Consider the following 17,408-nt stretch of genomic DNA (forward strand, 5'->3'; position numbering starts at 1 on the left):
TAATGAAATTTGAGATAAAATTCACAAATTTTTATTGTAGAGACAAAACGATAACTTATAAAAGCAATACATAATTTCATTAAAATCTAATCCAACGACATTTATCCTTACAGTACTTGACACTAACCGATGTATTTCAAAAATATGTTTTTTTTTATAAACACTACACGACACAAATATTGCCAAAATACTACTTTATCTGAAAAACCATCCGTATTTTGTACTCATTTAGAAAAATATGGTTCTATACAGATCTTTAAACGCAAAAGAATTGTTTTTTTTTTAACGCGAAAGACTTCGTTGTCAGCAAACGTGAACCATTCCAGTTTAAAAATACCGTGTAGAACCAAAATATCAAACCTTACAATTATTTAGAAACATTTTTAATACGCGGGTACCTTAGGAAGATTGTATTTATTTATTTATCATTTTGTACTGGTTGATTTTATTTAATTATTTTTTTGTAAACTTCGCCATCAGCCTTCAACGAAAACAATATAAATTTCACAAAACAAAACTTAACATTTATTAAAAATAAAATAGAAATAATAAATTTGAAATTCTAATTTAATTATTTTTTAAAAATACACAATCATTACATTCAATTATAAATGAAATTTTAAACAACTATTAAAAATACAACGAATGCCTAAATTTTATGCAATGGACAAATAGATATTATTTGTAAGACAATGTTTTCTTTTCAAATATATTCTAACTGGATCGTGTAAGCCAAAAAAACTTTTTTTACTACAAAAAGTTTTGATCCAACGGTTATTGCGTACCAAACAGTTCTGTACAATTTTTTTTCGGGTAAAAATTCACTTGAGAATCTAACTTAGCGCGGCGCAGTCTATTATTTACAATAAAAAACAAGATGATTGTACAAAATCAGTTTTTTTGACCTACGAAAATATCTAATTGCTAAGAGTGTAGTTATAATAACTATAGGCCCACTACTTTTATTTATAATTTATTTATTAAAACTACCTACCTAAGTATAAGTATAATATGTTCTTTTGTAAATAGAATTCCATGACAAACATTTTATGTAAAGTCATTAAAGCTGTTTGCAATAATTCCAACGTATTACTAATAATAAAAAACAATTTACATAACAGCTAGGCTAAGAAAATATTCTTTTTAGTGGCACATTCGTAGACACTATAAAACATATAACTCTTTGGATAACGAAAGATAACTTGCCCCTCCCCCTATTATTACAAACGGCTTTAGTTACGAAAATACATTGGTCATAAAGGATTTTAAACTGTTATGTAAAAGGGAAATCTACGTTACAAATAAATACATTTGCATCAGTCGGTTGGTTAAACAATAAACAACTCAATTTGAATTGCTGCACAAGCCTGCTTTAGTCGTGTAGTTGAGTAAAAAGGAAAAAGCATAAATAATCACAATTTTTTCCGTATATATAAAAATACATCTTTCAACTTTAAATAAATAAATATATTGATATGTTTCTAAATAGTGCAGCAGTTTTAGAAACCTAATTTAATAAATTCAATTTGAAAAGTCACCTACCTAACTAAAATTTAACGAGTCCGTATTGAAACTGTCAAAAAAAGCTGAGAAATGCACGAAGAATAAATAACAATAAACGCCAAAAAATTAAAAAAGGTAACGAAATTGCTTCGAATATCCGTGATAAGTTCTTCCATTTGTGAAACGAGTCTTGATATTTTACAATTTTATTGTTTCCACAGCAGTATTCTAGTCGAACAGTTTAAACACGGACAGTTAGTTGAATTGAATATAGCGATTTTCCAAAACAGTTTAAACAACAGTTAATATCATTGGCAATCCACCGAACGTGAATCCGCTCCTGTAGCGGCCGTGTCAGGTATATTTCAAAAGAATAAACATTGGTCTTGTCTTCGGATAGTGGAGCAACAATTTTAAAAAATCGCGCCTAATAATTGTTCAATAAAAAATAAATTCTAATAAACCTATTTATATTATGTTAAAAATTTGTTAAGTACATGCAACATACCCGTGTGTCGCCATTCGTCCGATGTGAGACGCGGTAACGTTGCATGCACACCTAAGCATCTCATTTTCACATATTATTACTCATATTGAAAGGAGTTTGACAGTAAGGACATTCACTTTGCGTGAGGGCACATGTACTGCACAGAACAAAATGATTGCAATTCAACGTGACAGTTCTATTACGTTCTTCACAAACCATACATTTCGAAGCAGTCTCTCTGTACAAAACCTTCTCAATTTCTTCCAAGTCTTGTCTAAGTTGAGCGTGCAAATTTTTCAAAACACTTAACGACAATTTGCTCAGTTCCGATACGTTGGTTATGCTCCTGATGTGAGGCCCGCCCTGCAGCTTCTCGTACTCCTGTTTCAGGTTATTCAATTGCGTCACGGTCTCGTTCAGCTGCGTCACCGTCTCCTTCAGCTTGGTTTCCGTCAGCTGGCTCTTCCTGGTCGCCTCCTCCGACGCCTGCTGCCAGAGGTCGCACGCCGTCCTCGCCTGCTGCAGCCTGTCCTCCCAGCTCGACAGCTGCATCTTGGCCGAGTTGAGCTCCTCCCTGAGCAGCGCCATCTCCATGTTGCTGTTCACGCTGGGCGACATGCTAAAATTGTTGTGGTTCCTGGACGTCGGCGAGATGCTTTGCGCGGGAAAGTCGAAAAAATTTTGATACGAGTTGATCTTGGACGCACTACTGCTCAGTTGGATTTGCGAGTGGTTCAAAAAGTCCATGTGCTCCGATTGGGAGAATCTGGCTGCTGAGAGGAAACTGCCGTGGAGCTGTTGGAGAGGGCTGTTGCTGGTAGGACTGAATCCGCCCAGGCCCGTCCTCGCAGATCCTGGAATGTTGACGGGAGCAGAACTGCCCAGCAGACCGGACGAAGCCAGTCCCACCGATATCGAATTTGTTACGGTCGGCGATTCCGATTCTAGATCCCTCTCCAGACCTGACAAATTCAACGGATCGTCTAAACTCAACTCGTCCAAGGCGTTGCCTTCAAACAGGGCACCAGTGACACACCGAATCGAGACTCAAGGACAACACAACTCACCTACTACACTACCGACGGTGTCGTTGCCGGAACCGAAGAACGACGGTTGGCTGATTCCGCCGAACGGAAATCGTAACGACTGTTTCAATTTTTCCCTTTCTAATACGTCTGAAACACGGACACATTCGATCATTTATTATTCCCTCGAACCAGACAACCTACCTAAACTTGGATCTTTCTCGATAGCTAATAATTTATTGTTTAATTCTACTCCCAATGGTAAATGTCTGTTGAATGGTAATGACTTGTGTGCTAACTGTGAACCTGGGGCTTTACTATGAGAACTATTTGAACCTAAAGATGACGTTGATGCTGACTCGCTAACTTCACTACTTCCATTCTGCAAAAAAAAAAAACAAAATCAAAAATGAGGCAACAGCGAGACACTGAACCTCACACCGATACCGTATTTACCAGAAAATGTAAAGCCATAAAAATACACTGCACTCAGTTCCGCAGAATAGAAAATTGATATAAATAGATTCCAGTCAAAACAGAAGAATCTTTACTAATCCCTTAACGTCTTAAAATAGAATTGTCAACATCGATTGTATTCTTAACCGTTAAAATTTAAGCGGATATGAATATTTTGTAAATGTGAAATTCACAATCAAAATATTTACATATATCGCAGATTTAGTAATTAAAATCGCGTCGTATTGGTCGAACCGCGCAGAGATAGCCCCATTCACTTACTGATAAGAATTTTAAATTTGCAACGTTGAACGTTGTACGGTTGTAACAGTTAATTCGTTTTTCTAGTAAGTAATCAATTCGCATAATTAAACTAATTAAAACTGCCGTTTCATTAAGGTCGTGTAAAACATTGTGAATTAACTTGATTTCTTTAGTACACAGTCCGGACATAAATTAAGACACAAAACAACAAATTCAGTACATTTTGTCATCAGAATCATTATACAAGTTATTAGATGTTTAATATTAAAATTAATTGCTCTATTTTACGTAAATATCAAAATAAAAAGCTGAAACAAGCGACTTCTTTAATTCGTGTGGAAAAAAATGTCCGTTCAGGGTCTTCTTACACAACAATAATTTATTAATACACGGAGCTTAAAACAAAAAGAACATTCGACCTCGAAAAAGTTCAGCTATTGTAGATAGAAAAACTGTGAGGACATCACTTTTTGAACCATTATCTAAAGATTTTTGTGAAAATAATATTACAATGCCCATCTCGATCACCCGATCTGAATCCAGTTGAGCCTACGTGGTGCAAAACCAAGATTCGGTCAAGTTGGGAATGCTGGTGAGTAAATAATAAGAAAACGTATCAAATCATGACTTGCAAATGTACTACTCTACAATTTTTTTAAGGTATAATATGTATGTCGTAACAAAGAGGTATCAATTGTTTTATTCATTATAATTCGTAGCAACAATTAATTTTCCAAAAATCTTTAAAATAGGTATTGCATGGTACAGTCGCGATCAATAAATTTTGGACACTAGTGTCATTGTGCTGTCATACACTCTAAAACGACCTTAATGCTTTAATAACCTTAATTTTGATTGTGTCAATCTTGAAAATGTGAATGTCAGATTTGCCGACAAAACGTTCAAGAAGTTTTAAAAATCAGACAAATGGAATAGAACGAGGTTTTAATTAATAAAAAATAGAAAATAAATAAATAAAAACTATAAACTTAACATTTTGTCATCGCTCATGTTGACAATTTGTAGATAAATTTGACAACAATTTCATCATTCATGTGTGACAATTTCAATAAAGCATGATTTAGAATATTTTTTTTATACAACAGAAAAATGATGTCCAAAATTTAATGATCGCAATAGTACAAGTGCATTTAATGATTTTTTTTTTCTTTAGATTTGTGACTCTCAAACCCAGAACGGTGCAGTGAAAACCTCTTTAGGATTTCACTTGGCGACGATTTAGTTAGATGATGAAAGATCAATTTCTACTGTAGCTGAAGAAGATAGCAACAAATCGAAGAATGACAGAAAATGATAACTGAGTCACCTACAGAGTTGTAAAAAGTACCATGGAGATTGGAGAGAAAGAGTCCAAATTTCGTAGATGCATACAGGGTGTAACAGAAAAAAGTGGATTATTTTAACTGGTTCTAGGACTCATCCACTACAACTTTTCTAAATATTTTTTTTCGAAAACAAATTCTGAAGGATTTTAAAAATTAATCTAAATTTACTAAAGATTTGCTTATCCGCCTATGGAACGATTTTAATTTAACTACATTTAATAAAGAAACAAAAAACAAACGAAAGTGAAATCTTTTTATTCATGAAGTGCAAGTGTAGCTTCTTATGACATCCAAGAAAAACAGCAGAATGTAATAATACTATATTATGATACGAGTCTTATAAGAAGCATTTTATCGCACGTACGGTTTTAGAGCACGACGAGCGTAGCGAGGAGTGCCCTAAAGGAGTAAGTGTGATAAAATGCCTTATAAACGAGATGTCATACAGTATTTTTTCTACTTTGCCACTTTTTCAATGAAAAAAAATAATTTAAAATTCAAAACCGTTAAAGTTGAAGGATTCCACCCAAGGTCATGTCTGCGGCTGCCGCGATACCACAGTATCCGTCAAAATTAAATTATTATTATTATATCACGCCTTTTCCTATTACGATACGCAAAACAGTATCGTAATAGCATCGGTACCAACGCACAATAGAAAAAAAAACAAACGAAAGTGAAACCATTTTATTCATCAAGTGCAATACGAAGGGAATAAAAACATTCAGTTTTTACGATTTGTTTAAAAAAAGTTTTCAGATTTATTAAATTATTGCATTCAACGTGCACGGCACGTCAAAATAAAGGAGGGACAAATGCCAATTCAATTTTGCAAATTCCAAGAAACTTTATTTGGAAACATTGTGAGTACTATTGCTAGTTAAAATAAATGCACTTTTTTCTGTTACACCCTGTATAATTGCATAATACTGTATGCGATTGACGTCACTGTGTGCGAAGTTAGTAGTTTATGAATGAGCTAAAGCCAGCAACCGTGGAATCTAGAGCTACCATAAACGACCAAATTTATTTGTCACAAATTTGTGTCTATCGATTCAGACGTAGTCTGCAGATCAAAATGGCCATGCACGGTTGACATTTCACAGGTCAGAAGAAAAATCTGACCGTACATGGTACCCTTTACCTCACCAATTTTTCATTTTCCTCCCAGCATTTTAGGTTCTGCGACAGTGGCGCCATGGGATTTTGTGGACGGATTTGGAAATACAAGGTTCGGACTCTTTCCTTCTGGTCTCCTTGAAAAATACCTTGATTATTTCTAATGACCATTTTAACGTCTTGCCCGATCACTTAGGATACACGAAATTTGTTGTTGTTGGCTCTCCGACGATCTAACACTGTATTCTGATTTATTCATTAATTTAGAACTGAAACAAAATAACGATATTCTTGAACTAACATAGACACTTTGGTTGAACGTTTTTTGCTTTCCAATCAATAGAATAAACCACCTTGAATGACTTAAAAAAAAAATTATTTTTTTTTAGCGTGTGAAAACTCGATTCCTGTCCGACTGTTGCAAAATTGTCAATTATAACCTCCCTCCGTGCAGGAATTATTGGGGAAAATTTTTCCGAGGTCACGAATGGCTTTATTGCCGTGTAAATAAACACGAGTAGCAGACGAGTGACGTATTTCCGAACAAAAGCACGAGCCAAAGGCGAGAAAAAATTACAGAAATCAATTCAGATGCATGTCTACAAGAAAGTCGGACAACACAAGTCCACACTTGATTTATTTATTTTAAATATCAAAAAACTGCAATGTCGGGTTTTTGTGGTGATAGTGATTAAAACAGTGTTTGGTCAATGGCGTGCACGGAAAATACTTTCATTTATTGATTTTTTTATTGGTAAAAAAATTCCATTTTTTTTTTGTTGCAACGATAACCATACCAAATGCAAATACGTTTTTCGTTAAATTTTAGTGTTCGACGTTGCACTGCACTTCTTTCGATACAGAAGATACTCGACATCAGTCGATTGATGCTCGTCATATTATTCTGAAAGAAAAATGTTGAAATACGCAGACGTTATTTAAACAATTCAATTGATTTCACTTATTTCGATAAACTTATAAAATTTAGTAAATATTCTTTTAGGTTTTTAATTACACTGGTTCACAATTTTTTTCTGTCACACGAAGACTAAGTAAAATGTGACATAAGCGTTTCATTGCAAACAAATTATAGACCGAGATATACATTTATTAACCATACAGAAGTTGCCGAAAAAGTAATATTTTGCTTGAGAAACGTTCTTCTTGAGTATCCAGCACAAGTTAACCGGCATGCTGGAATCCCACTTGCTCTGACACTACCTTTCCATGTTTGCTGAAATCTCTTGTCGTGTTTGTAGCTGCCAGCGCTCAGCTTCTTCAAAAAGAAATCCTATATCTTTCATCAGTTCTTTTATTTTAGGTCCCTGCCTTTATTTTATCATCACTAACTCTGGGAAATTGTTTTTTCAAATATCAAACTCCATCGCTGTTTCGGTTCAGTGCCTCAAATAAACCTTTCATAAGCACCAATTTAACGTGTAATGCCCTTTTATGTCTCTGCTACCCCAACCAAAAGGGCAATGCCTTTCAAGCCCCACAAATTTCCCATGAAGATTTTTCACACTGGATCATTGCAAGACTCTTTCATGTTAGAGAATGGTCTACTGGCACGGAAGGAAATTTATTTCCGTTATGAAGTACAGCTTTCCACCTCTAACTTTAGAACAGTCGATAAACAGTAAACACCATTCTTGCATTGGCCCTGACGACTTCGAAGGTATTCTTGCATCGCAGTCGAGGCCGCAGATAAGCGTTATCTCGCTTACGCTGGATACGTATATTAAAAAAAATGACAGTACTTTTACATTCAGGGCAACAAAATATCTAAGTCACAGTTACATGCACGACGACGTCGTTATTTCGGCCAGGGCCGGTGGCAACACTGGTACATGAGACATGTGACAAGGCAACAGAGGGGCCGAAGGCGTAACAAAAATTAAAATAAATGAAACATCACCTTTGGTAGCATCCAGTTTTTTTTAGTTCACCCCACAGCTATGCTTTTACGCCACCACTGGTGAAAATATTCAGATTTTGATGGCTCACAATGTTGTTCTTTCGTTCGGTGAAATCTACAAATGACGCAACTGAACAGCAAATACTAGCGATAGGACAAACACCATTTCCCTCGAAATAAACGTTATTTCAAATATTAATCGATAAATTAACATGTAAAGTAAAAACACATTAATTGAACAACCAAATGATGTATTTTCCATTAAAATTATTTTTAGTTACAATATCTATTACGTACTGTAGATTTTTATTCAAGAAAACAAGTAAATTACGTAAATGTATTTTAATATTTCCTGTCCTTCCGTATTTTCGTTCGAATTCCTTCGACTGATATTTGAAATCTCGAACATTTTTTCTTAGCATTTTTGTATTCGTTGTAGAGAACACTTTACAACACAAAAACAAAAATATTTATCGAAAAATGAGATTTGTTCCATCTGACTGCAACAACTTTGCATAAAATGAAAAGTCGTTTAATTTATGTCTGGTACTGTATACACTTTGATACCCACGCAGCAAATCCCAACTCCGATTCCAACTTTCTTTCTCTTTTTTATTCTATTAGTGTGTTTACTCAATTTTTTCAATCGCAGATTTACCAACTGTACGGCGACTTTCCACAGTCTAACACGTGCAAAAATAACGGAGAGTTTCGGCGAAACCGGAAGCGACCCGACGAATCAACGTTGCATTCTCACGACACATGTTTAACGAGAAACTTACTGAGCTGTCGCTGCTTTTTTCTTTACTTTTGTCTAAACTAGATGGAGGAAGAGCATTTGACAGTATATCTGCGAAATTTGTACCACTCTCTCCCGTGTCCCTGGACACTCCCATCTCCTCTGCAAACAGAAAAAAAGAAATTAAAAACGAAAACTCCAGAGGGTGGCGACTCACGTTCGACGTGTGCGAAAGCGCAGAACACTCCCCTGGGACAATAGCCCGACTGTTGTACATCGTTACATTTGGTGCTCTTGTATATTTCCGGATGAAATTGTTGTTCTGTTCTAGTGTGACAATAGGAACACATATCACCTGCATCACAATTGCCCGGTTCTCCCCATTCCTCGCCGTGTTTTACATTCGGACAAGGCGTCGATCTGGAAATTGCAACTTAGTCTTTCTCGCGTCTGTCTCTTGGTCAAACCCACCGATATTTGAATTTCCGAGGGCTTCTTCTTTTATCTTTGCTGTTGTGATATTGTGGGCAGGCGTAGCCTTGCCTGCATAATCGGGGTGGTCTTTTGCAAGGCTCAGTTTTGTAATTTGACAAAACGTAATTTGTGTCTGAAAAGATGAACACCTGTTTACAAAACCGACATCCACGAAACAAACGTTTCGACGACAATTATTTATATTCGTGTTGATCAAACAAACAAAAATTGAAAACGAACGAAACTTTTCCGAAGAAATTTCCTTAACACGTCAAACCAATAAATGATCTCGTAATGCGAACAGCAATTTTTTTTTTAAACAAAAAACTAAAAAAATTATATAACATAATAAACGAAGTATGTAGCTCTGTCAAGCCGTCATTCTAAATATATTCAACTTACGTAACATGTACACATTCGCATAAAATAAAATTTAATGCAAATTTATCTTTAAATGTATTTTCTTATTTTTAAATATCTTTTGTTTGTGTGTGAAGTTCGCTTAAAGGTTACTCTATCTGTTACACAAACGTTCAACTTCAATTCAACAGATAAGCCGTCAGAATTCCTGCATTCTATTATGTGTCTTATCATATTATTTTTAGAATGTTAAACATTATCCTATACAATTTGAATGTTTTCAAAACAAAAATTACGCAATGGTTTTTTTTTACAAAGCTGTTTCTAAAAAAAATTTCAAATGAACAAGTTTATTACTGCAAGGTGCAATTTTCACAAAAACATCAATAGTGTTTATTTTGAGGTGATGCGTCATATTTAATTGTCAGACATAAGAAACATAAAAAAAAACAATAGTTTTTTTGAACACAATTTAAAAATCTTATCTGGAAATGTTTCCGATATTATTATTGGACATTCTTGTGAGACAATGTATTTTTATTTTTGTAACAATTTTATTCTTATAACCTTGACATTAGTCTTGAAAAACTGAATACACATATTTGCCAACGTTAGATTCTTTTGACACCGAGCAAAATTAAATAAACGTAAATTATTACGTATTCTTTTATCTGAAGACATTTCCAACTGTTTTTAACTGTATTTAAAGACAACGAAACGATTCAATGAAAGGTGTTCTAAAAACTGAGCTGGGTATTTAAATTCCCGCAAATAAATTGCATCTAAATATTTAAAATAGCACTTAACCTTTAGTTTTATTAGCGAATATGCTGTTTTATTATTGCAAAAAATTTGTTTACTAAAAATAAACATTCAAAAGCGGTTTTAACAGATTTCGGCTCCATTATGTACCGGCGTCTAGTAACGGTAAATTCGCTCGTTTCAAATAATGTATTTGGAGAAAGCTGTGCCACTAAAGTCGAATAAGAATTTACTGACTAAAAACATCAATCAGCAAACATAATGGATATTTACATAGCGCAATGAATTTTGCGCTCAAGGTTTTAACGAATGAGGAATTGGAGTCTCCCAAATTCGCTTGTGGAAAATCAACAATCGCAGATTCAAACAAATTTTATTAACACTGATAAACATAAGGGTGGTTCTTCATTTATCGTAAAGAGTAAGAAATCTCGAATAATATTTCTCAACAGTACTACGTTTAGTACCGTTGGTGAAGTGCTTTTAGGTTCTTAAAAAATTGCTTTGTTTGTGCCTCGAACCACTCACTCACAAACCTTGGTACTGTTTTATATAATTTTCGAAACAGAAATGCATCGTTTGAGAACTGGATTGTTGTGTTAATGTTTTCTTGGTAGACTCGCATATTTCGACATTAATTTAGCATAATATCAAAGGGATATTACTGTGACAAGACAATCTCTCCATTAGAATTTAAAAAATATCTCAATAGCGTTTCCTGTTGTTGAAGTGACTACAGGAAAAATTCACGAGATAAGATATGTCTCCCCTTCATACGTTGACCTTTTGATTCAAAGTGATAAAACCAAATTTCATCCATCATACAGAAACCTTCAAGAATTTATCCCGGATTCCAGTCACCATTTTACGTACCTACACAAAAACTACAAATCACTGATACAAATTTCGCTGTCAAGCATGTCGGTCCCAAATCAATGTTATCTTGTGTTCAAATGAGTTCTTGAACACTTGATTAAAACCTGCAGATTGGCCTAAGACTTCCCTCGTACCTTTACCGACTCAGGTAAATCCTGATCAGGATTTTTAGAGAAGACAAATTTCACAGAATAATTCGCTGGCTAACTCTTAAATGCAAAAAGGGGCACTAATCAAAGTTCACATACTTATATTACTTTGGCGAGATTACGTTGACAATGAATTTTTTCTACTTTGCGTTTACGAGTATAACGGACTCATTGTAACATGGAAAACATTTTTTTTATTTCACGGATATTTTGTGCAATTGTTTTGCCAAAAATTGGTGTCACAAAATTTAATTCTGTTTTATCTAATGTGGAGTTTTTTTTTTGTATGTATAAGGTTGGCAATAGTAAATTTGGCTATAACTTATAAGCCATCAATTCGAGTCAATACTCATTAGCATTAGATTAAATGACAAAAACATACACAGATAATAATAGGAGATAAATTTTGTAAGTAAGGTAATAATTGTCCGTCATTGCGTTACCAACATAAGAACATCGAAAATCTCTGTGTTTACAAGTTCCCATTTTTAATAACAAATAAAAAGTAAATTTACCCTATAAATAGAAAAAAAATGCTTGCTGTGTTCGTTGCACTAGATTATATTTTAATGGATGCAACATTTAGTCAAATTACCAAACGTTATCAAAATAAATAGATAAACATCTGAACTTTTATTTGTTTTGAGAAACGAAAACAACTCTGATAAAACGGTCAAGAAAGCAAAAATACAATTTAATTTTGCTTAATCTATCTTATCACATATTACAATTAAAACTCCCTAGACACTTAGGAGTTCATTTTAAAAATGATTTATACAGGGTGAGCAACAATAACTGTTACAGTTGGCAAAAAAAATTTTACATAAAATTTTCAAGACTGTGAATTGTACCTATTTCGGTTTGTTTTATTGACAATATTGACACCTGGTATACATTTCAAATTTAAACGTCTTGGTTTTTGTAATCTTTTATTAATAAAATGGTTTTCTCGTTGGAACATGACATAAAAGTCACCAAAAATCACCAGAATTTATTGCCAACTCAATCAGTACTTGTTGCTCACACGGTATTATTGTCGTTAAATACTAACGTTTAATAAGAGGCGTTGTAGCACTCGTGATACAATCGATCCTCTTATTAAACTAGTATATCATATTATTTTTTCGCAAATCATAAGGAATGTAGCACTTTTTTTAACAAAAAATCGTAATGAAAGTAGCACTTTTTAAACAAAATTCGTTAAGGAAAGTAGTACTTTTTTTTCATCATTTTATTCCATCTCCTTGGAGATTATTGTCGAAGCATACCTAGTTTTTTTTTAATGTTGTATAAATCTTTTAAGCCAAATTTCTCAACTTACAACAATATGCAAAAAAATATCGTGTACAACACGTTATGAAAGTCTCTTTTTTTCACTCATTTGCTTGATCAAACTGCAAATTCATGAAAAAAAAAGGATGACTTTCATAATTAGTTGTACAAATAACTATTTTTGCATATCGTAATGAAAGTGGCACTTTTTTACACGCAAAATCGTAGTGAAAGTAGCACTTTTTTACACGAAAAATCGTAGTGAAAGTGGTACTTTTTCGCATCATTTTATTCCATCTCCTTGGAGATGATTATTGTCAAACCATATCTATTTTTTTTTTTGTAGTTTTTCATAAATCCTTTTAGACCAAATTTCTCAACTTACATCGATATGCAAAAAAATAGTCTGTACAGCAAAGAAACAATAGATTTCATTAATGTCATCGGAGACCGACTTATCGCGGAATCAGGGGATTCAAAATCTAAGAAATTCCTTTTTGAGAGGATTTCCCTTGCCATTCAACGTGGAAACGCTGCAAGCATTCGGGGCACTTTTCCAGATTCCGCATTATTATCGGAAATTTTCGCATTGTAAATTAAAAATGTTATTTTATGTTAAATTTTAATAAATAATTTCTGTCTGTACAACACGTTATGAAAGTCTCTTTTTTTCACTCATTTGCTTGATTAACTCGGGCTACGCCCTCGTGTAAAAAAGTATGTATAACTTTCATAACTAGTTGTACAAATAACTATTTCATTTGTCAATTAATATTTCTACATCAGTGACAACAAATGATAAACCACCCTCGTATTTTATCAAGTTCATCTTAGTAATGCATTTGGTTTTGGTTTTAATTTTATTTGAAAAAAGTGAATCACATTTTAGATCTCTCACAACAACATGGCACATATTTTAATGCGTCTCGCATATTCCACCTTATATTTATTTTATGTAACTACTAAAATGTCATTGTTTGATTATATTACTGTTTTTGATGTATTTTGGATGGTTTACATTTCTTTTTATTAAGTATATCGAAAAACAAAACTAAAACAAGCTACTTCGACGATACTGTTGCAATTTGAGTCTTGAATTCCCTCCTAGAAATCTCTTCTTAAAATGTATTCAACCAAACAGATTCAAACCGTTAATTCTTTGCATTTCACATTACTTGTGATTAGTAGGTTGTAAAATTTCTAAATTAGCTTCATTGTTTATGGGTGTAATATAAATTAAAATCAATTAATAACTGCGATAACAAATCAATAACAAGATAATAAAATATTGTAGTCTACACATATTCAATTCTTCCAAACAAATTTTAAATGTTTATTTTCCCAACTATACTCTATTTTGGGAATGGTAAAACTTGGAACACCCGGTAATAGAGATTTTTGTGGAAAGAAAGGTAAACAAAGCAGTTTCACAAAAATACCAAAGTTTATTGCTTAGAGCGATTATCGATAATATAGCTTATCCACAATCTTCAATCTGCTGTTTAAAAATATTTACCGTTACACTGACGTGTTGATTTAACAAAAGTTTTACAAACAAAAGCGTCGACACCTGTTTATTCTTTTGCGAGCGTAAAATATTTATTCAACAACAAAATTAAATTCATTTATTGCGGTAAACTGTGTCTACTTTCCCAATGACATCACTTTAGTGCAAAGAAAACTTTCGTGTCTTTTATTACAATCTAACGAGCTATCTGGATACTGGAAAAAACATTCCTTGACACTTAAACAACGCGACAGTATTTCCCAACACATGCAAATTAATTTGCCCATTATGATCACTTGTATAACAAACACTTTGAAAATTTGGCAAAAGCTCAAACATGAACGTCGTCCCGTTTTGTTGTCTTACGTAATCGCGTTGCAAACGTTCGCGATAAGATGCGTGCGTGCAAAAAACAAGCTGTGTTGTCCTAGGCAATTAACATAAATTATGAACTCTAGAATCTTATCTTGAGTCAAAAAACACCATGACTTAATTTTAGGGGATAAATGCGGCGCTGCACCGCGACAGTTACCTTGCCATTTTGGATCTTCATTCATTAAATTTCTTTCTTTGTCTAGTGCGTTCGGCCCGTTCGAGGAGCCACTACCCTCAGCCTCGGCTGCCTCCAAAGCTTGTATTTCTTTGATGTCGTATACTGGTGGCCGGTGGTCATGACTGCCGTGTGCGAAGGCGCAGTGCAGGCCGTTCTTGACACAGTACCCCCTAGAATCTGTGTCGTGGACGCACATGCACGTCTTATAATACCTCAAGTGATAGCGCCTTTCTGTGTCTCCAGCAGTCCGGTGCAGGAAGGGGCAACTAAAAATTCGTCAGTTTTAAAAACAGTTTTTGTTGCCGTGGCAACGACGGGAGGTTTGTTTTGGTGTTGGGACGAAAGTTGGGTTAGACGGCGGCGGCCGTGCGTTCGGGCGTGGGGGTCCGGGGGCGGCGTTGCGGCGGGCGCGACGCCCCCTTCGGCGTGTGCTATCGCCGCGAGGCAAGTGCGCCGCGGGAGCTGTCACACCCACCGTGCGTAAAAATGACAGCTGAGCTAACCAAAAAAGGTGGACTTACTCGTCTCCATCGGGACAAATTCCCGTCGTCTCGTCGTATTTGGTGCAGTAGTTGTCGGCGCTGTAGTTGAAGGTGCCGTCGCGGCGTCTCACCGGGCGTCTACGCCGCTGGTTCATGAAATGCCAGTGAAAACAGGTGAATGGACGATGCTGTGTACATTTGTGTTGTAAGAAGAGCGGGCATTGCTCGACGCGAAACTCTTTCAAATATCTACAAAACAACACAGATCTGTAGTTGAAACGGTGGTTAAATTGCGCGCTGGCTGATGGAGGACGCGTCACGACGCGTTGCACGCACTAAAAATACACTTACGAGTAATGATTTGGCTTTTCCGTCTGAGCTGTCAACAAAGGTTTAGACTCTGACGGCATTTTGTAATCACTGAGATGCGCGGTGGTTTCGCGCAGGGCACGCTCACAACTGGCCAATGGGAGGGCGGAACGGGGGTCACGTGCACGGGCTGATTGAAGAATTTTCGTAATTTCAAGGACATTTGTGTTTTGGTCAAACACGAAGCACCTGCTTTTTTACCTGATATTTTCCAATAAGTTACGTCAAGTGTACGGTATTACTACGGTGCGTACGGCTTGCATAAGGGACACGTCATGGTGGGGCTGCAAGTTATGGCCGTGCCAACGGGACTCAAGAAGGCGAGCCCACGTTCTAGGTCATCGTCTAACAAACAATTATTACTATTGTCGCTCGCTCGGATAAATGACATTTATTATCGCGGACTGGCTCTTATCGCCCTAATCCTCTAGTGCCTCCACATGTGATTACGCCAATTTACTGGACGGTGCTGTCACAAAAACATAATACATAAAGGAGGCCGCACACCGCACGATCGCGACCACAACAAACTAAAGACTCCATACCCGCGACCTAGAAAACTCACTAATACGTCGTCATCAAAACAAATCTTCTGCTCGTGTCAGTTTGAAAACCTAAATCATTGTAACATCGACGCTCTTATGCCGATTTTTTATGTAATTTATTTTTTAATTATAATAATTACATGGAATATTTTTTTGAATATGCATAGGTTACATACAAAAATATGTATTGTTATTTGTCATTTAAGAGTGATTTGGTTGTTTTTACCACAAACTGAGCAGCAGATATATCTGCAAGCATATCTTCACCCCACTTTGCGTTATAACGCCTCTCCCATGCAGATCTGTGACAGGTCTTGATTCTTTCAAATGAGAACGGGGAAAATGAATATTTGAGGACTCTTTAATCCCGCGAAAGAATTTCTTGTATAGTTTTGTGACTTCTTATTCCCGAAAACATTGCACAACAGGCTTTCCAATGCCATCCACGCACTCAGTCTCATTCAATTTGACGTCCTTCAGAAGTTTTCGAATTTGGGGTCAAACAAAAATACCTTCTTTTATTCCTGGCTGACCTGAGGAAACTTCTTAATATAATTGAAGGCGTCTCCATCTCTGTTCGCTGCTTTTACACAAAATTTTATCAATCCATTTTACTCATACAAATTGGGTGAAATAATTTTTGTTACTGTCTACAAACGCCCGGTTGAGGTATAAGTTTTCAATATTTTATTCTTATGTAAAAAACAAACTTTAGACGTATTCTAGGTACAGATATCCATCTCTATAAAAGATACAGTGTTTTTCTTTTGGTTTTCCCCTTTTGTCAATTGTATTTCACTACTTCTCAAAACTATTTCATATCTACGTCACTTTGACATTTAATAGAGATAGGAAACAGTTTTGAGAAACAGTGAAATACAATTGACAAAAGAGGAAAACCAAAAGAAAAACAGTGTAACTCAAAAAACATAAAGAGCTGAATTACCATTTTAATGTAGAAAACAAATAGGGGCATTATTATTTGACTGAGGTTTGTTATTATTAAAATAGGAAGCCAAAACATTTCCCATTATCACAATACAACTATCATCTTGTCTCAATTAATTCAATATTATTTCGGCACATGGGCAAAACAAGTTCGTAGAAAAAAAAACTGTTTACCTGCCATGTTTTTCGCAATTTCTTACAAAGAAAATATTTAATACCTATGTTAATTTTGTAGATATACTTAACTTCTTGGA

General features: G+C 35.0%; 1 protein-coding gene across 3 annotated transcripts; it reads right to left on the reverse strand.

The window, feature by feature from the left end:
* Nucleotides 1-15: 15 nt before the first annotated feature.
* On the reverse strand, nt 16-16,978 carry unk (RING finger protein unk). Of its 3 annotated transcripts, XM_069057313.1 has the most exons (10): nt 15,863-16,977; nt 15,644-15,791; nt 15,332-15,541; nt 14,790-15,076; nt 9,329-9,464; nt 9,075-9,277; nt 8,901-9,019; nt 3,220-3,397; nt 3,058-3,165; nt 16-3,000 (listed from the first exon to the last, which is right to left on the reverse strand). In XM_069057313.1, exons 2-10 carry the CDS (start codon nt 15,700-15,702, stop codon nt 2,078-2,080), a joined length of 2,223 nt encoding a protein of 740 aa, XP_068913414.1. In that variant the 5' UTR covers nt 15,703-15,791; nt 15,863-16,977; the 3' UTR covers nt 16-2,077. The 3 variants fall into 3 exon arrangements, with proteins under 3 accessions (XP_068913414.1, XP_068913415.1, XP_068913413.1); XM_069057314.1 differs by having other exon boundaries at nt 16-2,952; nt 15,644-16,978; XM_069057312.1 differs by having other exon boundaries at nt 15,644-16,977.
* Nucleotides 16,979-17,408: the final 430 nt, after the last annotated feature.

The sequence above is a fragment of the Tenebrio molitor genome, chromosome 9 (assembly GCF_963966145.1).
Source record: "Tenebrio molitor chromosome 9, icTenMoli1.1, whole genome shotgun sequence".
Lineage (NCBI taxonomy): Eukaryota > Metazoa > Arthropoda > Insecta > Coleoptera > Tenebrionidae > Tenebrio > Tenebrio molitor.

Excerpts from the sequence above, each read along its gene's own strand:
- unk (XM_069057313.1), bottom strand. The coding sequence starts at position 15,702 with ATGCCGTCAGAGTCTAAACCTTTGTTGACAGCTCAGACGGAAAAGCCA. Across the intron at positions 15,542-15,643 it reads GAAAAGCCAAATCATTACTC|ATATTTGAAAGAGTTTCGCG; the intron begins GTAAGTGTATTT and ends GTTGTTTTGTAG. Across the intron at positions 3,398-8,900 it reads AAAAAAGCAGCGACAGCTCA|AATGGAAGTAGTGAAGTTAG; the intron begins GTAAGTTTCTCG and ends TTTTTTTTGCAG.